Source organism: Podarcis liolepis, assembly GCF_965112155.1.
Source record: "Podarcis liolepis genome assembly, chromosome: 2".
In the NCBI taxonomy this organism is placed as follows: domain Eukaryota; kingdom Metazoa; phylum Chordata; class Lepidosauria; order Squamata; family Lacertidae; genus Podarcis; species Podarcis liolepis.
The window spans coordinates 3,083,537-3,103,635 of record NC_139555.1 but is presented as its reverse complement, the minus strand read 5'-3'; the positions used below and the strand labels follow the sequence as shown (position 1 = coordinate 3,103,635).

Here is a 20,099-nt window from a genome sequence, read left to right as displayed (position 1 = left end):
GCAGATGATGGCAAGATCTTTCATGGGAGTGGAGTGGGCGACCCCTTTGGGCCTCGCTGCTACAAGGGAGACATTATGGGCTGTGGGATCATGTTCCCGCGTGACTACATCCTTGACAGCGAAGGTGAGTGTCTAGAACTTGGTGAATCATGATACTAAGTAAAGCAAGCAATAAATACATCACAGTGGATGGCTCTGAGTCATAACATGCTTGTGTGAACAGAGCTTGATTTGCATTGGCAAGTTTCTGCAGACAACTTTTCGGAGACATCTGAAGGCAGCCCCGTATCAGGAAGTTTTAATGTTTGATGTTTTTGTAAGTGTTGGAAGCTGCCCAGAGGGGCTTGGACAACCCAGCCAGATGGGTGGGGTATAGTAGTAGTAGTAATAATAGTAGTAGTAGTAGTAGTAGTAATGTTAGGACTAATCTATTTTCTCTAGTACATTGTATAACACCACTCTGACAAATAGGACGTGTTAGCAAGCTGAAATCTTAGCATGTTTATATTGGTCATCTATGGTCTAAACTTGTGTGTGTGTACAGATTGGGGTGGTGGGTTTTTTAAAACCTAACTTCAGCAAGACTCACTTTTTGGCTACTTAGAAGCAATTTTTAGTTCCACTGGTGGCAAGGCAGCTGGCTCATTTGCAAGCCTGGATTAAACCGGCATGGTGGCATTGTGATAACGTATCTTCGTACTTTCCTCACCTGGTCCTTCTACTGTGCAAGGTGACCAATGTTGCCATGTTCCTGAAGCTGGAACTCAGCTGTTGGCCTCACTTTGCCCTCTTCCCTGAGGATTCTGATGGCCTAGTGTTCCTGCCACCCTCTTCCCTAGAAGCAAGAGCTCTAAAGGTTCTTCACTGCCAGAGGAGCGCTAGACAGAGAACAGGGTAGGGAAGCTGTGCTTACCATTAAAGGGTTTGAGGGAGGAAGCTTCCTTAGTGACTGTAGATCTGAGCCAGAGGCAGTTTTGTGGCTGTCAAGCCTACCCTTGGAATGATTTTCCTGTAGTGGTTGACTGGCGTGCATGAATTCATGGCAAGAATTATATAGGGGTGTGGGTGCCCTACAGGTGACAGTGATGACAGCTGTGACACGGTGGCTATCCGGGCCAAACCGCGAGGCGTGAGGAATGTCCTTTACTTGCACCAGGAAGCTGAAGAGGAGGAGGAGGAGGAAGAGGATGGGGAAGACATGGAGCAAGAACATGAAGGCAAGAAAGTGGTGGTAAGTGCCAGCAAGAGTTACTTCTTTCTATCAAGATCAAATGGAATTAAAACACATCGTTTAGAAGAGTGGAACTGTCCCTTTCCCAAATCAGGAAGTGCTTGAGAAAGTAGAATGGCTTCTATTTGGAAGCAAGAAACAGAGCAGCCTAAGTTCCCTTAGGACAGGGAGGACAGGGGTCTGCAACCTTTAAGACAAAAAGAGCCACTTGGACCCGTTTCTGAAGGGGGAAAAAACTGGGAGCCGCAAAACCGGGAAGGTGACGTCGGGACGGTGCGTGACTAACGCACGCACCGCCCCCATGCGACGTCACAGCCAGTACAGCGCCTGCCACAGTGGGGAGTGTTGGGGCACACAATGCGCCTCCTCCCCTCGCTAGTATCCGCCCCGGAGCCATGGCAAAGGTGTAAAAGAGCCACATGCGGCTCCGGAGCCGCGGGTTGCAGACCCCTGCCTTAGGAAATGCAAGCATCAGGTTTATTGGTTGATCCCTACCCTTGCAGCAGCCTTCTCCAACAGGGCACCCTCAAGATGTTTAAACTTTACCTCCCATTAGCTCCAGCCAGCACAGTGCGTGTTCAGGAATGATGGGGCTTCTACTCCAGGAAGATTTGGAAGGCACTTCGTTGGGGAAGGCTACCTTGCAACTTGCACATTACCAATGTTCGTTACCCTTCTGGTTGTACCCCTTCCCCCTGGTTGGTGACTTGAATAATTCTGGTTGCAGAATGTAGGTTCCCTTAGCATATAATTCCGACTTTTATTTTCCGCATATTAGTGGTTCCACAAGTAGCTTCCACTATTGAGCAGGTAATACAAGAGTTTTAGAAGATACTTGATCACAAATAGGGCTGTGAGTATCTCACTTTAACATTTAACATCTGCAGCTCTTGGCTTCCATTTGTTTTCTTTTTCAAAATGGTTTCTAGTCCTTAATGGCTGCAAACATAAATATGTGGCAATAACTTTTGAAATTCTAAAATATAAAGCAGGGAGGGAAGAATAAGCACACTTTTCAATGATCTGGGCATTTCTTCTCATTACATGCTTCTCATAATGTGTAGCTAGAGAAAAACTACTTGCATTGAGCAAATTTCTTCAGGCCACAGAATCTCATTTTAGAGTTGGGAGCTTTTTCTTTCAGCTCCCCCCCCTTCAGGTTTCTGAGGTACCAGAAGGTCTATCTTTGCAGCCATAGAGGCTAGAATCTTTTATTCCTTATAGTATAATAAAATGTCTCCCAGGATGCTAAATTTTGTGCTCCCTGACACAGTTCTAGTAGCTGCCTTTCCCTGGACAGTTCAGTGCAAAATGTGGGATCCTGCCCCCTGAATGTGGTGTTGAGAGGAATATTGTTGGCTGCACTTCATAGTTAACCACATGGTTATTGTCATCTTAGTCCACAGTCAGAGGGCAGGGTCGTACCAGGCAGGAGCTCAGCCACTTAAGTTGGCAGCTGTTTCATACGTCTACCAGTGTTGTCAAGGGATAGGTTACAGGCTTCTGTAAAGCAGCTAGCTTGTTGTCAGCCCCTCGGGAGTTTCTGCAGTTCTGTTCCCAGTATATGCTAGGGAAGAGAAAAAGTCATGCTCCCGTTGCTCTATGATTATCATCTTGTCCGTCATCACTTGGTCTGGTTTATGCTAGTTTTCTCATTGTGTTTAAGGTTCCCCTGGTGGCTGCTATTAGCAATTCTCCAGGGTGGCTTTACTCCCAGATTTGAGGTCACAAAGAACTTGAGATCCCAGCGTTGTGCCAATATTTGAGTTCCCATTGCTGACATGCACTGCTGGTAATGTTGGTTTGTCACTGTCTAGATCAAGATGGGAACAGTGAATTAGGTAATAAGCAATGCCATGTGATAATATCTCTTTATAGATTGTATTACTTCAGACTGAGAGTGGGGAGGGGGTGTCAATTTCTGGATGTTCCCTGATTTTTTTTGGACAGGGGGAACAGAACTCTGAGCACATACAAATCTAGCAAATCAGCTGATGCTTGAGTTAGTAGCACATTTCCTCTAGCTGTGTATGTGGAAGGAGACCTTTTTAAAACTGAACGTTCAAATGCTTAATCTTCCCACCTGCAGCCTGAAGTGGTGCCGTCCAGCAAGAACATATATCAGGTGAAGGTAGCTGTTCATGCATTTTGTCTCAGAGATTCCTTTATGCACAAGCTGGGCTTGTGTACTTGCTAAGAACTGGTTCCTTGCCTTATAGGAAACCCTGGATTACAAATAGCTGTTAATAGATTTGGGTGGGGCACTGGACTTTGCTTTTGCTCTGACCGCCTGGAAGCTTGAATAGAACGGGATAAGAGACTTTAGCTGACTGTCTTAGGTTGTCACCTATAGTCTTTAATTATTATTATTTTTAAAGCAGATTTTTATATTGACTTTTTTAGTCAACCGAGTTTGTAGAAGCTGATCTAATTTTGTGCATTGTTCTTAAGCACATAACAAATCAATCTGCCTTTGGGAAATTTCATCCAGAGCCTGGTTCTGCAGAAGGAGAATCAACTGCAGAGGTAAACTGCACTGATCTAATCTGACGTCTTGTCTTTCTTTTCTCTCTCTTCCCACCCCTTTCCCCTCCCAGGTGTTCTTCACGCGCAATGGGAAGATCATTGGCAAGAAAGATGCTGTGGTGCCGTCTGGGGGCTTTTATCCCACTATTGGGATGCTGAGCAGTGGAGAGAAGGTCAAGGTAGATCTGCACCCACTCAGCGGCTGAGAATGAAGGGGTGTGGGGAGCCGCTCTCTTTCCTGCTGCCATTCCTTGGACTGGCCTGCTGTTCAGGTTGTTCTCTGTTGGACTTGCAGCCTCTGCCTCCAGGGGCAGCATTTTGTCTGTGGGGCCATATAGATCATATAGATATCTGTCTAGCTAACACCACCTGAGCCCACCTATCTTGGTCTCCCCCCCCCCAAAAAAAAATCCTATGTGGTTGCAGATACTTTTGGGCTCCTTGTACCATTGCTGGATGCTGGATCAATCCTGAGGCTCTTGTTCCCAAGCAGGTCTGGGATTAATTACTGGGACAGTGTCCCACTCTCTTCCCAATCACAATGTTCCGAGTCTGTGGCTCTCGCTTCTCAGCTTTTGAAAGGGAGGCTGGGATATGGCCTGGCCTCGTTGCACTCTGAATGCAACGGGCCCCGTTTTGTGATGGAACAGCACAGTGGCTCTCTGCCACTCCTGTGCACCATATTGCATCAGATATTGGTTGCCCTCCCCAGCTGCAGGCCAGCCCCACAACATCTTGCCTTTCTGGTTTCCCTGCAAATCCCTTTGCCACTTTTTAATGTACACTTGCTCCTCCAGTTGAAACGTAGCTTGAGAGGAGCCCGTACCAATTTTGAGGATTGCATGAGGGAATGTTATACAGATGGTAAAAATCTTTCTTTGACTGTATTTCCCTGTGTGTTGTGTGCACCTTCCTGTCACATCACTTGTTTAAAGGAGGCGGCCTTCCATCCATGCTGCACTCCCTTCCTGCTATTGTGCTAGCATGCCTTCTTCCTAGTGCCAGTCTGGAGGTGTGTTGTGAATGCACCCTGCCTTCTTCCCAGCTCCCTTTCTTGAGCCATTGAGATCCCTCAAATAATTGATGCTGGACCCTGGAAGGGTGGTGCTTGTCCTGGGTGCAATGCTGCTGCAAACCTGTACTGCTGCTACTGCCATTTTGTAAGTGGGAGTGGGAGCAAGCAGAGACATGGGGTGTGAAATGTGCCCTGCAGTTTGATTGTAAACCGTTTTCTCTTCCTCCTCCAAGTTAATGAGGGCTGGCCCTTGATGTGTAGGCCTGCCCTTGTCTTCCTTTGCGCTCTAGGTCTCTTGTCCTCTGCGTTGTGCTTGCTGTCTTGTAAGCTTACCTGTTTTGGCTCTGAGGTTATTCAAAGGCTCTTCAGAACTGTAAGAATCTGTCATGATGTCACTTGTGTGGCTAATCTATGGCAGGAGATCCTTGATCCTTGGGGGCGGCAGACAGGGGAAGGACAGGCCCCTACACTAGCCCCTCTGGCCCTGTTGCTGCTATTAGTTTTCTCAGAAGCTGGTGGTCCTGCAAATAGTTGCACTGGCTCCCTCTTTGTTGCAATTGTACTGTTTTTAATAGGTGGGTTGGGAACATAAGCATCCCTTTGTGGTTCGTTCTTGCTTGAATGTTGATGTTGTGCCAGCAACCACCCCAGACTCTCTGGAAATGTGACAGCACCTCCTTCTTCAACCTTAATCCATGCTGCTGTTGCAGACTTCCACTGGTGGCTGCATCCTATCACCAAAATAACCTAATACTTGAGTGGGATGCCAGTGAGAGAGAGAGAGAGATCAGCAGGCTTTGCTGTTGCAGTCCTTGGAGAGAGCCAAAATACTGTCACCCTGCACCCTGTTGTGCAGCCTGCTCTTGGGCTGTGTGAGCCGACGGTTGTCTGGTCTGAACAGAACCTCCTCCTCTCCAGCTCTGCATGGCACCGGTTCCTGCTGCATCGCTGTAGAAAGAATCTTTATACATCCAATAAAGTTGAAATGTCCATATTTATCCAGCACTGGAAAAGGCTTCTGTGTTATTTTTATAATGCTTCACTACACCCTGGCCCCATTGACTCCATTGTTTGGACCTACCATATATCTTCACAGTGCCCTCACTGGTTGCACTAGCTGGCCCCAGGGGCCCTTCAAAGTCTACAATATTGTGATTTTAAGTGTGCGCTGCATGTGGACGTGGCCTTCTCCCCACCCAACAGTGGCAAATGTGCATCATGATGATATTGAAGTGGCAAGCTGTATCTGTTTCTGTGTATGGAAGTGGAACGTCTGGAGCTAGGGCTACCTGCTGTTGCATGTGACTAGTTCCTGTAGCTGTAGCTAGGGCACATCCAAAGTGTGGCCCTAACCTCTTTCTGGTGCTAAAAGCACAAGGAGAAATTCAGATTGCAAGAAAGGACTCCTGCTTGGAGAATCTCCAGGCCTTGCCTGCTGCAGCCTTTGTTTTCCCCTTCCCAAAGTGAGAAGCTAAACAAGACAATGATTGAAAGACAGACACAGGTGCCAAATAACAAAAGTAGAGCAAGCACCCGTTGGGTGTTAATTTTAAGAAGTAAACAGAAGGTGTGTTGCCGTTTATACACAGAGAAGAAAAATACAGATATAAAAAATAACCAGGCTTAGTGCTGCAGCTCCCCCCTCCCCTTATATATAGATATATATTATCAAGACATCTCTGGCTAACATCCATATATAAATTCTTTAGTAGACAAAAATAGATCTCTGTACTAAACCCAACCCTCCCTCCCCCCCCCAAAGATTTGGGGGCTAACTGAGCCCCATTTTCTCCTCTTCTACTGATGTGCCGTCTTTAATAATATTGGTGGCTTCTTTGCTTTGTTGCGTAAAAAAGCACAACACACACACACAGAACCAAGCTCAGCTGCTGCTCTTTTTCTACTTGTTTACATATGGCACCCACCAATGAGCAACAGCAGGGCTTAGTGGATTGCACCTAAGAAGCAGCCTAGAAATCAAAATGGCAGCAATTGTCCACGCTATTAATACAACATCATACAATTCCCAATTTTTAGAGGGAAGAATCATTCAAAGTTTTCTAGCCTATTAATGGTAGAACAATTCAGGCTGTGGTCTGCTTATTTTTAAGCAGGGCCTTTGCTAGCTTAGGTTTTATGTATTTCATGTAGACTCTCCTTGGCCTGTGACCCATAATCCTAGTCCTTCTCATAGAATCAAAGAGTTGGAAGGGACCACAAGGATCATCTAGTCCAGGGGTAGTCAACCTTTTTATACCTACCGCCCACTAATGCATCTTTCTTGATGGTAAAATTTCCTTACTGCCCACCAGTGCTTGATGGAAGGAGGATTCAGCTTGTGCCGTAGAACCCCCTGCCGCCCACCTAGAATCCTGAAATGCCCACTGGTGGGCGGGAGGGACCAGGTTGACAACCCCAGCTCTAGACACTGCTGCTTCTCTGAAAAGGAGATACATTGTGTGAGGATATTCCAAAGTGTAAGAACACGGCCCTGAGGAATGCTTGTGATGAGACACCCTCTGTAACCCCTTTTTTAACCTTTATAAAATAGAGAGATTAGGCAGTTTGCCAGAGAAGGTGATGATTTAATATTTTTATTCTATCATAAGCTATAGGTAAAGGTACCCCTGCCCGTACGGGCCAGTCTTGACAGACTCTAGGGTTGTGCGCTCATCTCACTCTAGAGGCCGGGAGCTGGCGCCGTCCGCAGACACTTCCGGGTCACGTGGCCAGTGTGACATCGCTGCTCTGGCGAGCCTGCACCAGCGCAGCACACGGAAACGCCATTTACCTTCCCGCTGTAAAGCGGTACCTATTTATCTACTTGCACTTAAGGGTGCTTTCGAACTGCTAGGTGGGCAGGAGCTGGGACCGAAAGACGGGCGCTCACCCCGCCACGGGGATTCGAACCGCCGACCATACGATTGGCAAGTCCTTAGGCACTGTGGTTTTACCCACAGCGCCACCCGCGTCCCTATCATAAGCTATAGTGACAGACTAATTTAAAGTAAGTTTCAGTCACCCCAGAAATAGGTTCTTCATGGCCCACTGCAGCATCTTTTGCTCACCTGGTGTTCTCCAGCTGTTTTGAACTGCACCTCCCATCAGTTCCAGCCAGAACACTGCCTGGGGCAGGTGGGAGTTGGGGTCCACCAGGGTGGGGAAGGCTGTGATACAGCGAAACAAATATGACCACCTTTGTAGCTCAGGGGTGGGGAACCTGTGTCCCTCCAGGTGACTTCAGCTCCCATCAGCCCCAGCCAGCATGGCCAGGGATGATGGGAACTGTAGCCCAACAATATTGGGGTCTCCCTCCCCCAAGTTCCCAACCCCTGTTTTAGTTCCAGCTCCATTAGGTTCTCATGAAACAATGTGATATAATGCAAAGTAAACAGCTGCTCTTATTTTAGCTAATAAAGACACACGTCACAGGAAAGCAATCTGAAAGTTACTTGGTGGTCAAAAGGATGAGTTGTCTCACCGGGCTTTGAGCCTCTGGGAGAGAGCCTGAAAGCAGCATTTCAGCAGATGCGTGTTCTCCTATCATGGTATTCCAGTGCTGGAAAAAAGGTGCAAGAAGTGGGGTTCTCTTTTCAGCAAAACTGCTACATGTATAGCACCCCCTTCTCAAATAGTGCACTAATGAAATCAGGATAAAGCACAGACAAGAGAAGAGACACAAACGCCCTTTGCGAGGAATGGCTGCACATTTCCTTATGGAGGGAGGAAGCCACACATGCCTTTCATTAGAGGGAAGAAACACACCTGGCGGGGTTTCCTGTTACCCTCAATGAAAATGACAGTAAGTGAAAGAAGAGTAAAGGCGAGGTTTGAATATAGGAGTGTTCAAAGGCTCACATACACTTACTCCTCAGAAGTTGGCTTGTGCTAACATTGCAAGACTAGGCTGTTGTATAGCATCCTCTCTCTGGCTGCCTCTATCCACTAGACGCTGCTGCTTCTCTGAAAAGGAAACACACTTTGGAATATCCTCACACAATGTTACAACACAGCTCTGAGGAATGCATGTGATAAGACACCTCTCTGTAACCCATTCAACAGCTTTTTAAGGTGTTCCCAAGACCTTGGGCTGAACAGAGCCCCCGCTCCTCTTTGCAAATGTGCATATGCAGTTAGTAGGTGCTCCTTAATCTGGCAGATAATCTTGTGTTCAAAAACATGCAGACTGTCAATACTTTCAGGTGGGATTCAGTTGCATACTCGCAAATTAAGGTTGCTTGATTAAAGTGGCTTTTTGTGCTCTTGCACAACAAGCCAAGCACAAAACAACACCCCAGAAATACACAGGGAAGGGGAGAATAACAGTTCTTTGTTGCGGTGTCATGTGAACTCGCCACAAAGAAATTAGAAGAAATGCTCAGTAAAACAGCCAACGTTTGCAAACATGCAAACGACGACTTAATAAACAGGTCATCTGAAAGCAACCACATACAACTTCAAAGATATCAACTGATTGGTCCATAAATGGCCACTCCAATTTTCTCTTCATTGCTTCACTGGGAAAAATAGCACTTTGTTTACAACTGTGCCCTGGAGAGAACTGGAAATTGAACTCAAAAGGTCTTCCTGACAGGTTCTTACATGGGATTGGTGCTGCCCATACATGCACAGGTTCTGTAGCAGCTGCAATAAAGCGGTAGTCCCCCCACCCTGCCTTTGATCCACCCCCCCTTTTTGCAGAAAATCTGATTTAAAAAACACACCTGTTGGCGGATTTAAAAAACACACCTGTTGGCTGTTTGTAATACCCAAATTACCTATTTGCAATACCAAGCCTCCGTCCGGAAGCACCCACAGAGACAGGTCCAGATGATCCAGCCATAAATCCATGTACTCAGTCTCTCTGCACTCCTGAGTTAGGAGCAGAATTCAGAAAACCTGGTTCTTCACTCTGCTAACCCCCAGGTTACTGCTGCCTTTAATTTTAATCAGAATATGAGAGCAGTTGGTCCCATTCTCTTCACTGTGCTCTGGTCCGTTCAGCACACATTGCTGCCGCCACTCTCGGCTCCTGCCACAAGGTAACCTGGTAATTTGAAGACCAAGCATCCTTACTCAGGCAATACAGCAGGTTCCATTGCTTCCCACTTGACCCCTCTATCACATACAGTTGCCTAATGCCATAAATGCTGCTCCATTATAGAACTAGGAGAAAGGTAGCTCACCGGAGACGTTATGGACTATGCACCTCCTTTACACAATCAGTGCATTTTCATGCATGACTCTTGCTGCAATGTGAATGCAAAACCGGCTTTGGTCAGTGTTGATTTGCATTACAAATCTTTCTCCCACTGATGGCCTAAAATGGTGACCCACCCCAACCCCGTGTTAATATTTTCGAGTATTTACAAATCCTACCGTTTCCCTACTGCAGTCTGGGTTCTATCCTTTTGGATGCTGTTTACATCAGGGGTAGGGATCCCATGAGCCTCCAAATATCTCTGGACTACGGCTCTCATTATCCCTGCCCCTTGGCTGTAATGGCTGAGGCTGATAGGAGTTGGGGGTCCAGTAATACTACCCGATAACTTAAACTCCCAAGCAAGAGGTGTGAGTGAATTGCCGCTCTTGTGCTGCTCAATTCTATTCAAGATGTAGATTGGAATAAGTTGAAGGGTTGTTGCCTTAGAATCCTATCCCGAAAGCAAGGCCTTCATTCTAAATGGCAAAGAGTAGTGGGAAAACAATTGAAACCCACATCCAAGCTTCAGAGCCAATGGTGAGAAAGACTGCTAGACTGATAAAATATATTGGTACAGCAAAGGATGAAAGGAAGGGAGGGGCATTAAAAAAATAAATTAGAATTCTAAAACACCCAAGACCAGCTTTGCAGCCATAGCTTGAGTGTTTAAAACAGGGCGGACAGGCTTCAGGCTTATGAGATCTACTTCCATTTTTTTACTAAAACCCGGACACCCTCTAACCACTTTCACAGTCTTTCAGACACACACAAACAACACTCCAGGTTGGCCCCTGCCCATCTCCTTTGTTTCAGTAATGTAACACTGGGGGGGGGGGGAGTTATTTTCTGGTTGTCACAACTTGGGAGTCACAAATCCTTGCTGATCTACTTCAACACATCCAGAAAGCTAACAGTAGTACTGACTGCTGTCCACCTAGCTTAAAACTTCCAAAATGGATCACTTATCTTACCATGTAGAGCACTTTTCCTCACTAATGGAAGACAAGGTTAGTACTTGATAAGTCTGAAGGGTATTTATAGCCAGGCTGGACTGACCTGCATGATCAGAAGCAGACATGGGGCTGGGACCTCTGGCTGCTGGTTCTGTGCTGCAAAATGGCACACATGCCCATATGCAAGGGATTTGCAGGAGTGGGGGAAACAGCAAGTAGGGGGAGAGCTTAACCTGCCCACTAGTCTCCTCCCCAACCCTAGCAAAGATATTCCCAGGTGCTTTTCTCACTTTGCTGAGGCTTTGACCCTGCAAACAGAACCACCCCCCTTCTGTTGCTTTGCAGCGGAGAAGCAAGAACCAGATTTCCCCAGCATGGTGTTTGCAAGCTGGCTGTTAAGCTACCCTTGGCCTGCCCAGAGTAATTCTAACCTCTTTGTCTACTAGGATGGTACAATATGCTGCCTCTGAATGGATGCAGACAGTTCCACATATTCATTGCTTCCAGACGCCTTCAGTTACTGTTGTGCTGCAGAGCCTTGTCTGAGCTTATGAAAAAAATCAGCCAGATATTTAAAGATGTACAGTCCTTTTCTAAGTTGTCATCCATTAGCGCTTTGTCTGCTAGTAAGAAAACACAGTGCAATGCAGACTCCTGGGGTCCAGTGAAGTGAGTGCAGCCTTGACATCCACTCCCCCCTAGAGCCCTTTTTGCTAGCCAGTAGGTGGGAGAGAGGCAGGGGAGTAGAAAACCCCCTAGCAGTGACTCCACCTGGGCCTGCCAACCTGCCCAATAACAGCTTCTCCCCACATTACACGAGCAGCACAAATCAGTGGTCAAGGTGGGGAGGAGGAGGAAGAAGAAGATGCCTGCAGAGAGATCTGCAGCAGTGTCCCTTCATCTCCGGTGAGTCCCCAGCATAACCTTTGTGATGAAGTTGACAATGGCCGATGCCGGTTGCTCAGGGTCTAGCTCAGCAAAGAGGTGGCAGACGTTCTCACATGGGCTGCCTTGCTTTTTGGCCACAAAGCCAAAGATCCTGGAAGAGAAAAGCACTGCTGAAAATGTGTGTGCATGCGTGAGAGATGGTCCTGGTACCCATGTTAATTGATTCTCCCTCCTCCCCAACTCCAGGCTGGTTAAGGCACCTGGATGCAGCATCAAAAATGGAAAGTCAGGGCTCAGCTCTCGGGACCAGAATAAAACCAAAGAGTTTTGGAGGAAAAAACATCCACACAATTTTTTTTGTACTCTGTAAAACACTGTAAATAATAATAGTAGCAGTAGTAATAGTAATAATAGCAATATAAGAAGAAGAAGGAGAAGGAGGAGGAGGAGGAGGAGGAGGAGGAGAAGAAGAAGAAGAAGAAGGAGAAGAAGAAGAAGGAGAAGGAGAAGGAGAAGGAGAAGGAGAAGGAGAAGGAGAAGGAGAAGGAGAAGGAGAAGAATAGCAGTCTCTGGGACACAGAGAGGGGCTCTATTCCTGCCCAAATTCTCTTGTGCAGGAGGGATGTTAAAACAATGGCTGACAAGACCTTTGAAAAGTTAGCCACATGACCTCTGGCCTCCCCAATGCTTACTTGGATGTAGTGCCATCTGGGTTAGCCCACCTGCAATTAAAGAGAGACAGACAGACAGAATAATATCATATCAGAAAAAGTGTATTTACCATCATCACAATTTATTTAAACTCAGCTTAAAAGGGCAGAAGTTTAAGAAACTGTCTGTGAGGTCTTTATTTGTTTTTAGGTATTAGGTTTATGAATTCCCCTTCCTCCAAAAGAAGCCCAGAGTGATGTACAATAAAAGATAAAACAACAAAATACTTAAGTATTAATTACAAATCCCCAAATCTCTATGAAGTAACAACATTATTAAAACATAGTATCACTTGCTGACGTTAGGCATTAGACAATAAAAGCTTGATCTGTAAAAGTCTGGGTAAACAAAGACATCTTCAACAGACACCTGAATGCAAATAATGATGAAGGCAAGCCTAACTCCAGGGGGTCATGATTCTAGAATCGGGGGGCCTTGCTATCCAATCTTGAACCATGAATCCTAGTGGGGACCATAAGCAGAGACAAACCCACTCCACCAATGTTAGGAATCACATCGGCTGGCCTTGGAGAAGGTGCTGCTTCGGATACCTGGACCCCAGGGCTTTAGAAGCTACAATCAACACAATGACAACAGGCCTAGGGAAGGTTTGGAATGTTTGGCCCGAAAAGGCCTGGTGGGCCTGATCTGTCTTGTGGGTTGAAGGCTCCCAGCCACTGTTCTCAACCAAAGTGATTGCACTTTCCACCCTAGGGGGTCTTTACAACATACAATTCCTCCTCCTGCACATGCACACAAACTCATTTATCATAACCGTGGTCATTTTATTAGTCACACAAACAAAAACCCACAACCACTTATAATTAGAACCTTGTGAGCCCACCAAAGTAGGAAACACAAATATAGGACTCAGCGACATCGGTAAAGAAAAATACTGTTAAATGTGTTATAACATTGTGACACCAGATGGCATTGTGGAGTTCCGTGTGATTTCCCATTATGAGGTTTACAGTGCATTTTCCTGAAACTTTTTTTTGATCCAGCCATAGTCTCTACACAACAGCCTCTTCTTAGAACACAACTTAAAGCTTGCTAACATTTCCCCCAGAGGCCCAGGAAATATCACACAGACGAGCCTTTGTAGAAGCTCCTCCACAACCTCAAAGCTACAGCTGTAAAGGCTCTAGAGAGAACACTGACAGCAGACTGGCGTTCTCTGAGTAAGGCACAAGCTAAGCAAAAGCCTGTTGCAAAGCCAGGCTAAGCTGCTGGTTACCTGCGGTCCTGAGGATCTGTGCTGCAGAAAGTGACGCTGCTGACAGGATAATGGCGCCGGAAAAAGAGCCTGCGGGTAGAAGGAAATTTTCCTGAATCAAGAAGGGAGGAGGGGTGCAAAACCCACTGTGGGTCTCTCTCATGACAACAGGAAGAATAAAATACACGGGAAGAGCAAAACATATCAAGATGGGCAGGGAAGACAACAGCATACTAGGAGGAGAGGAGGGGCTTGGCCCACGGGGATCCTGGTGCCCCTAGAGCGGAGGCAGGGTGACTCACTTTCTCTGGTTGTCTGTGAGCGTGATGCCCTGGGCTGACACCTTGAAGTGCACGACGCAGGCAGAAGCACGAGGAGTGGCGCTCAGGGTGCTGGTGGCTGCCTTGGCCACAGCCTGTGGGCCTGTCAGGGACTCTGTTTCCACAGAGCTCAGGTACAGCACACTGCAGGCTATAATTTGGAAGAGGGGAGGTGGGGGAGAGAGAAAGAGATGGATTGTCCAAAACTTTGCATCTTCCATAACCACACAGTTCGGACCCCACCCAGTTCCCCATCTGCTCAGGCTTCCAAACACTTAAGAGAATCCCTTCCATTTCATCCTTGTTTGATTTTCCGCTGCTGAAACCAAAGTCTGAATTAGATGTAAGCGAGCCTTGGTTGGGAAGAGGCTGCAGTGGGAAGTGGGAAACAGGGAAAGGGTTAAGCAACCCTTTCCCCCCTCAATCACTTCTTCTCCCCTGTGAATTTCATCCTCTCCTTGCTGCTTTGCAGCTTTTCAAAGTGACCAGCACTCCACAGCTGCATCTGCTGCTGAATGCCTTCAGACCTCCTTACCTATTTGTGACAAAAATAGCCTAATATATCTTCCTACTTGAGTGACACTGACATCTAGTGCAATATTCAGCTTCTTGTGCATCTCAACTTCCATGAAGAACAAAAAACAAGGTTTTGCTACTTCTATTTTTCAGTTTTAATTTGTATACCACCTTTCTTTTTTGGGATAGCGCAGCCACTGGAGCATGGAACTCTTAATCTCATGGCTGTGGGTTCGAGCCCCACATTGGGTGACCTAATGCAAGTAAGTCATAATAATGGGGCTTTAGCACTCTGTGTGGTTATGCACCCCTTCACCTGTGAATATCAGAAGTGGAATTCTCTAAACTGCTGCTGGTTGAAAAAAATGAACACCCACTGCCCTCCCTCTCTGCTTTGGTACTGACCTGCTCCCTGTTTCAGCAGATCAGCAGCTGTGCTCATGTTGGTGGGAACAGCCAGCTCTGCGCTCTCCTCCACAAGATCTGAAAAGGGGGAGGCAAAGAAAGAGAGAGAACACTGTCTAACATGCACACAGTGGTTACAGGATGTGGGGCTTACATGTGGTGAAACAAAGTTCAAAACTTCATTCAGCTGTAAAGCACTTTGCAGTTATTATCTTGTAATCCTTGCAACTGCAAGGTACATGAAGGGTGTGGGGCTGAGTGGCAAGAACCACCTGGTAAATTCATGAGAGTCAGGATCTGACCTGAAGACTTACTGATCCCTAGCTCTATCTCTGAGCCATCACATTGCTTATACCAGCATGGGAAACAGTAGCTGGAAAACTTGGCCGCATCCTGCTAACAGTAGACACACTGAAATCAATGGACCTGCTAGTTTTGTACATTAATTTTGATGGCTCCACTCTGAATAGAGATTAGTTGGATAAAATCCAAGCAGCAGAGATGACGACTTGCCTGGAATACACACACCCATGCCCCTTTCTGCTTTAATGTGGGGAAGCTGCCATACAAGGCATTATATTTGATTGTTTCAAGATTTATAGCCAAACTATGTCCTCACTGCACCCAGATCTTTTGACTCCCGAAAGCTTCCTGAACACTTCTTACCTTTGCTTGGGATACGGAGACGGCAAGGCAAGGAGATGGGGGTGATGGAGTGCTGGGACACCAGGGCTGGCAAGCTGCCTGCAAGGAGAAGAGGAACAGACATGGGGCACAGCATTGCTTCTCCTGCACAGCCTCCTGACAGTATCTCCTCCCCTGCACATAGCAAGCACTCTCTTCCTCTCTCAAGCCTGGAGCACTGCTTAACCTCCCTAGCAAAAGCATAACATAATTTTTCTAGATGAGGATATCAGGAGCTCCTGGAGGTAGCGCCCACTTGCCCCACAAGGTACATAATAACATTACAAAGAGCCCTGCTGGATCAGGCCAAGGGCCCATCTAATCCAGCATCCTGTTCTGACAGTAGCCAGCCAGGTGCTGGTAGGACACCCTCAAGCAAGACCCAAGCACTCTGCCCTCCTGCTCCTTCCAGTCACTGGACTTCAGAAGTCTTACTGCCCTCAACTGTTGTGGCAGAACACAGGCAAACACAGACATCCTGCTGGCAGCCAGTGATAGCTTTACCCTTCAAGACTCCAAGCTGGTGGAAATATTATATTGCAAAATATAAATGAGAATGTGTGTGGCCACCTCTTTTTCTTCATCCCAGTCACTCACCAAAATGGGGCTCGTTGTTGCAGCCTTTGATCTTCACCCCCTTCGGTCCTGTCTCAATCAGGAAGTGACGCACCAGCTGCTCAGCAGGATCGCCTGTGGAAGGAGGGAGAAGAATTGGGGTTGCTTTGTATTTTTAAGTGAACTTAACTACTTTGCACCTCCTCAGCAAATATATGAAGCAGAATGTAATTATCCTTTAGGTTTTGCCCTTCTTTGAATTTTGCAATGCAGTTCTCAGTTCAATGAACGTATCAAAATATGTTTCAAAAGTGTGTATTTCTAACGTTCAGAATATATTTAGAAATGTGTACAAGGATATGAAATATGAACTTACATACAAATTTTTTGTATGAAACTCACAGATCAGTCTGAAAGTGGGATGGAATGGACTTTTATGAATAAACACAGGCAAAACTGACACCGTGCAGAAATAGGATGAATTGTCCATCCCTAGTCCTAAACAGCCTTGGCCCAGTATACCTGAAGGAGCTTCTGCCCGGACGCTGAGGTCCAGCGCTGAGGGCCTTCTGGCGGTTCCCTCATTGTGAGAAGCAAAGCTGTAGGGAACCAGGCAGAGGGGCCTTCTCGGTAGTGGCGCCCGCCCTGTGGAACGCCCTCCCATCAGATGTCAAAGAGATAAACAACTACCTGACATTCAGAAGACATCTTAAGGCAGCCCTGTTCAGGGAAGTTTTTAATGTGTGACATTCTAATGTATTTTTAATCTTTGTTGGAAACCGCCCAGAGTGGCTGGGGAAACCCAGCCAGATGGGCGGGGTACAAATAATAAATTATTATTATTATTACCCTCTCCCTATGCAACATGCTCTCAGGAAGAGCAGAGTACTCATCAGTTATGGCTGTTAGGGTCTCTCCTATATACTTTTTCTTCCAACCTCTCTCAAGCAAAGAGAGAATTTGCCAGGGATGGAAACTTATTTATGCATCTTCCAATTAACCACATCCTCTGGGGGTTCATAAAGTTAAGAAAGCACAGATACAATAAAAACTAAACCTATCGATGAAGGGGAGCAGGAACACATAATACGAGGACAAAGATCACATAAAACATTGTGGCTTAAGAGCCAGCAATTCAGAACACTCTTGACGGGATAAAAGGCTAAGGAAGGAATTGGGTAGTTTGAAGAGGAGGGATGGGCAGAGGAGGGAAGGAAATCTATTAGCCAGCCTTCTCAGTTACCCCTCCGCATTTCCCTTCTCGGCTGGACCTGGCCAGGACACGGCTAAGAGGCACGGGAATGTCAGAAGCAGCTGTGTTCATATTGTGCGATGCTGAGAGGAGGCTTTACTCCTTGTCTGTCAGTCACAGATGAGAGGACAATGAACAAGATGGGCAAATTGCCCATCACTCTTTGTATTGGGAGGCTGGAAAGGTTTGCCCAAATGACAAGACCCCACCCTCTTGGCCTCACAGATGTGGTTTAAAGGAAAGCAGAGCAAGATGCTTGGCACCAGCTGGGCTGTAGGAGTTGCCGGAAGGAGGCTTACAAGACACCAACCAACCATCTTAGGGACTCTATATTTGAGTAGAGGTTGACTCTGTAGCCGTTTCTTCTCCCAAAGGTGTCCCGCAAGGCAGTGTAGGTTTAGGATCAGAGTTTTCCTTCTAACACTGCAGCGACTCCTTGGGAGGCAGGCACTCTCTCGCATGGGGCTGCAGCTACTGCTGCAAGTCAGGAAGTGTTGGTTTGTTGCTTTTACCTTTGGTGGAGTGGTTGATGCTGTTGGGTGGAGGTGTTGCCACTTTCAGAGCCAGGCCGTAGGCCCCCTGGAAGGAATTGCTGTCCCGAATGAGGAAGGTCCCAGGCTCCTTGTCCTTCAGAAGGGCAATGGCTGCTCAGGAGCAAAAATGTAAGTGCATCAAATCTTGTGTATGCAGAAGCCTGCAGTTCTGCCATCACACTACATTATTCTTCAGAATGAGGCCCAGTACCAACCGGGGTCCCTGGTACTTCCTTGTGTAAAATGGACACCCACTTCTTTAAAGGCACCTGCTACTCACAGGTTATGATGGCTGCTTCCTCTCCAGCAGACAGGAAGCAGCAGTGACCATTTCCCCAAAACACAGGCAAATGCAAAAAAATGTCAAGTGTTTGCTCTTACAGTGGTACCTCGGGTTACAGACGCTTCAGGTTACAGACTCCGCTAACCCAGAAATAGTACCTCGGGTTAAGAACTTTGCTTCAGGATGAGAACAGAAATTGTGCTCCGGCGGCATGGCAGCAGCAGGAGGCCCCATTAGCTAAAGTGGTGCTTCAGGTAAAAGAACAGTTCCAGGTTAAGAACGGACCTCTGGAACGAATTAAGTACTTGACCCGAGGTACCACTGTACATACATTACATACAGAGCCGTAGCTAGGTGATCTTGCACCCCTGGCAGAACCATCCAGATAGCGCCCCTTCGCCACGGACAAATTAGCTCTTCTTTCCGCCTCTCCTCCACCCCTCCTCCACCCATTCAATTCTTCATGCACTTCACCTTGTAATGAATTCTTGTTTGTAATGAATTCTGACTGAAGGAGGCCAAAACAGAGAGAGAACACCAAGATGGGGGAAGGCTGACTACGTGATGGTACATCGGTGTCTCCCCACTTATGTGCGGGTTACGTTCCGGGCCACTGCATGCATAAGTGAAGTCGCATAAAGTGGGGAGCACCCCACTTTCACAGGGAGAAAGGCATGGGAGCCAATTTTTGGGGGGCCAAGGTTCCTTCACCCCCCTAAAATATTATGAAGATTAATGGGCATTGCCATTCAAATAGTGTCCATGTGCTCCATCTCGATTATACAGGGCGGTGCTTACCTGACCCCCCCCATATATTTTATTCAAGTTGACACCCTTGAGGGAGGGAAAGGAGAGAGAGAGACAAAAAAAGTGACTCTGGAGTAGGCAGGCTTTGAAGCTGGCGACTCGCCCCTGGTGCCCGGAGAGGCAGGGGTGCGGGCAGTGAGGTGGGCCGGGCAGCACCAGGGGACGAGGCTGGTGAACCTTCCCAGCCCCAACCCTGAGCAAAGTCCAGGAGAGGCAGAGCCGGCGCCTCACAGCCAAACAGGATGGGGCGCTTGGGGCGCACACAGGCTCCCCGCCAGGCTTCCCAGCCAACCCAAATGCCAGGAGGGCCAAGGGGTGAGGGGGGCAGCCAAGAGCAGGCACCACCCAGCAGGCCCTCTTCCCTGCCCTGTCTGGGCTGCGGGCAGGGAGCGCTGGCCAGACAGGGTGCCTGGCGGAGGGTCTTGGCAGCTTATTTTAGGTCCCCCCCCCCCGCCTGCGCCCCTGGCAGGGGCCCACCTCACCCCCCCCCCAGCTATGGCCCTGATTACATATGCTATTACAGTGCAGAGACATTTTAAATATGATCACCCAGTGGGAACATGAAGTTAACATCAAGAGTCACAACTCAAGCAGCCACATATTTCACAGTGATTAAGTGAATTGCAAGAGAGATCTAGAGCAGTGTTTCCCAACCGGTGTTCCGCGGCACACTAGTGTGCCGCGAGACGTTGCCTGGTGTGCCGTGGGAGGGAGGCGGGCGAGTCGGGCGGCGAGAGGCAGGGCGGCGGCGGCGGCGAGGAGCGAGCTCCCTCCCACATCCCATCGCCGCTCTGCCGCACGCTAGCTCTTGACTGCTCTTGCCGCACGCTAGCTCTTGACTGCTCTTGCCGCACGGCTAGGCTAGGCCGGCCTACTGGGCTGTCACAGGCGGAAGGCCTGCACATGCGCGAGGTTTTCGCGCCTTCGGGATTCCCTTCACGCCTTCCTCCTCCCGGGGCCTTGAGAGCGCGGGAAGCGGCAGCGCGAGACCGGCGTTGAGC

General features: G+C 47.7%; 2 protein-coding genes across 17 annotated transcripts in view; one reads left to right on the top strand and one right to left on the bottom strand.

Annotated features, from left to right (window-relative positions):
- Positions 1–5,785, top strand: part of SPRYD3 (SPRY domain containing 3) — a 47,177-nt gene extending 41,392 nt beyond the window's left edge. For all 8 annotated transcript variants that reach the window (XM_083486718.1, XM_083486713.1, XM_083486712.1 and 5 more), the window contains exons 9-11: positions 5–124; positions 1,077–1,231; positions 3,829–5,785. In XM_083486718.1, the coding sequence (XP_083342844.1) occupies positions 5–124; positions 1,077–1,231; positions 3,829–3,963 (410 nt within the window). In that variant the 3' untranslated portion in view covers positions 3,964–5,785. The remainder of the gene's footprint in view (positions 1–4; positions 125–1,076; positions 1,232–3,828) is intronic.
- A 3,303-nt stretch (positions 5,786–9,088) lies between these two features.
- The window catches only part of TNS2 (tensin 2), a 125,580-nt gene continuing 114,569 nt past the window's right edge, over positions 9,089–20,099 (bottom strand). For 8 of the 9 annotated variants that reach the window (XM_083486080.1, XM_083486082.1, XM_083486079.1 and 5 more), the window contains 8 exons: positions 17,988–18,119; positions 16,266–16,358; positions 15,651–15,728; positions 14,985–15,062; positions 14,046–14,214; positions 13,765–13,833; positions 12,509–12,538; positions 9,089–11,967 (listed from right to left, as the gene is read on the bottom strand). In XM_083486080.1, coding sequence (XP_083342206.1) covers positions 11,826–11,967; positions 12,509–12,538; positions 13,765–13,833; positions 14,046–14,214; positions 14,985–15,062; positions 15,651–15,728; positions 16,266–16,358; positions 17,988–18,119 — 791 coding nt within the window. In that variant the 3' untranslated portion in view covers positions 9,089–11,825. Of the gene's footprint in view, positions 11,984–12,508; positions 12,539–13,754; positions 13,834–14,045; positions 14,215–14,984; positions 15,063–15,650; positions 15,729–16,265; positions 16,359–17,987; positions 18,120–20,099 lie in introns of all 9 variants that reach the window. The other variant, XM_083486086.1, reaches the window with a different exon arrangement.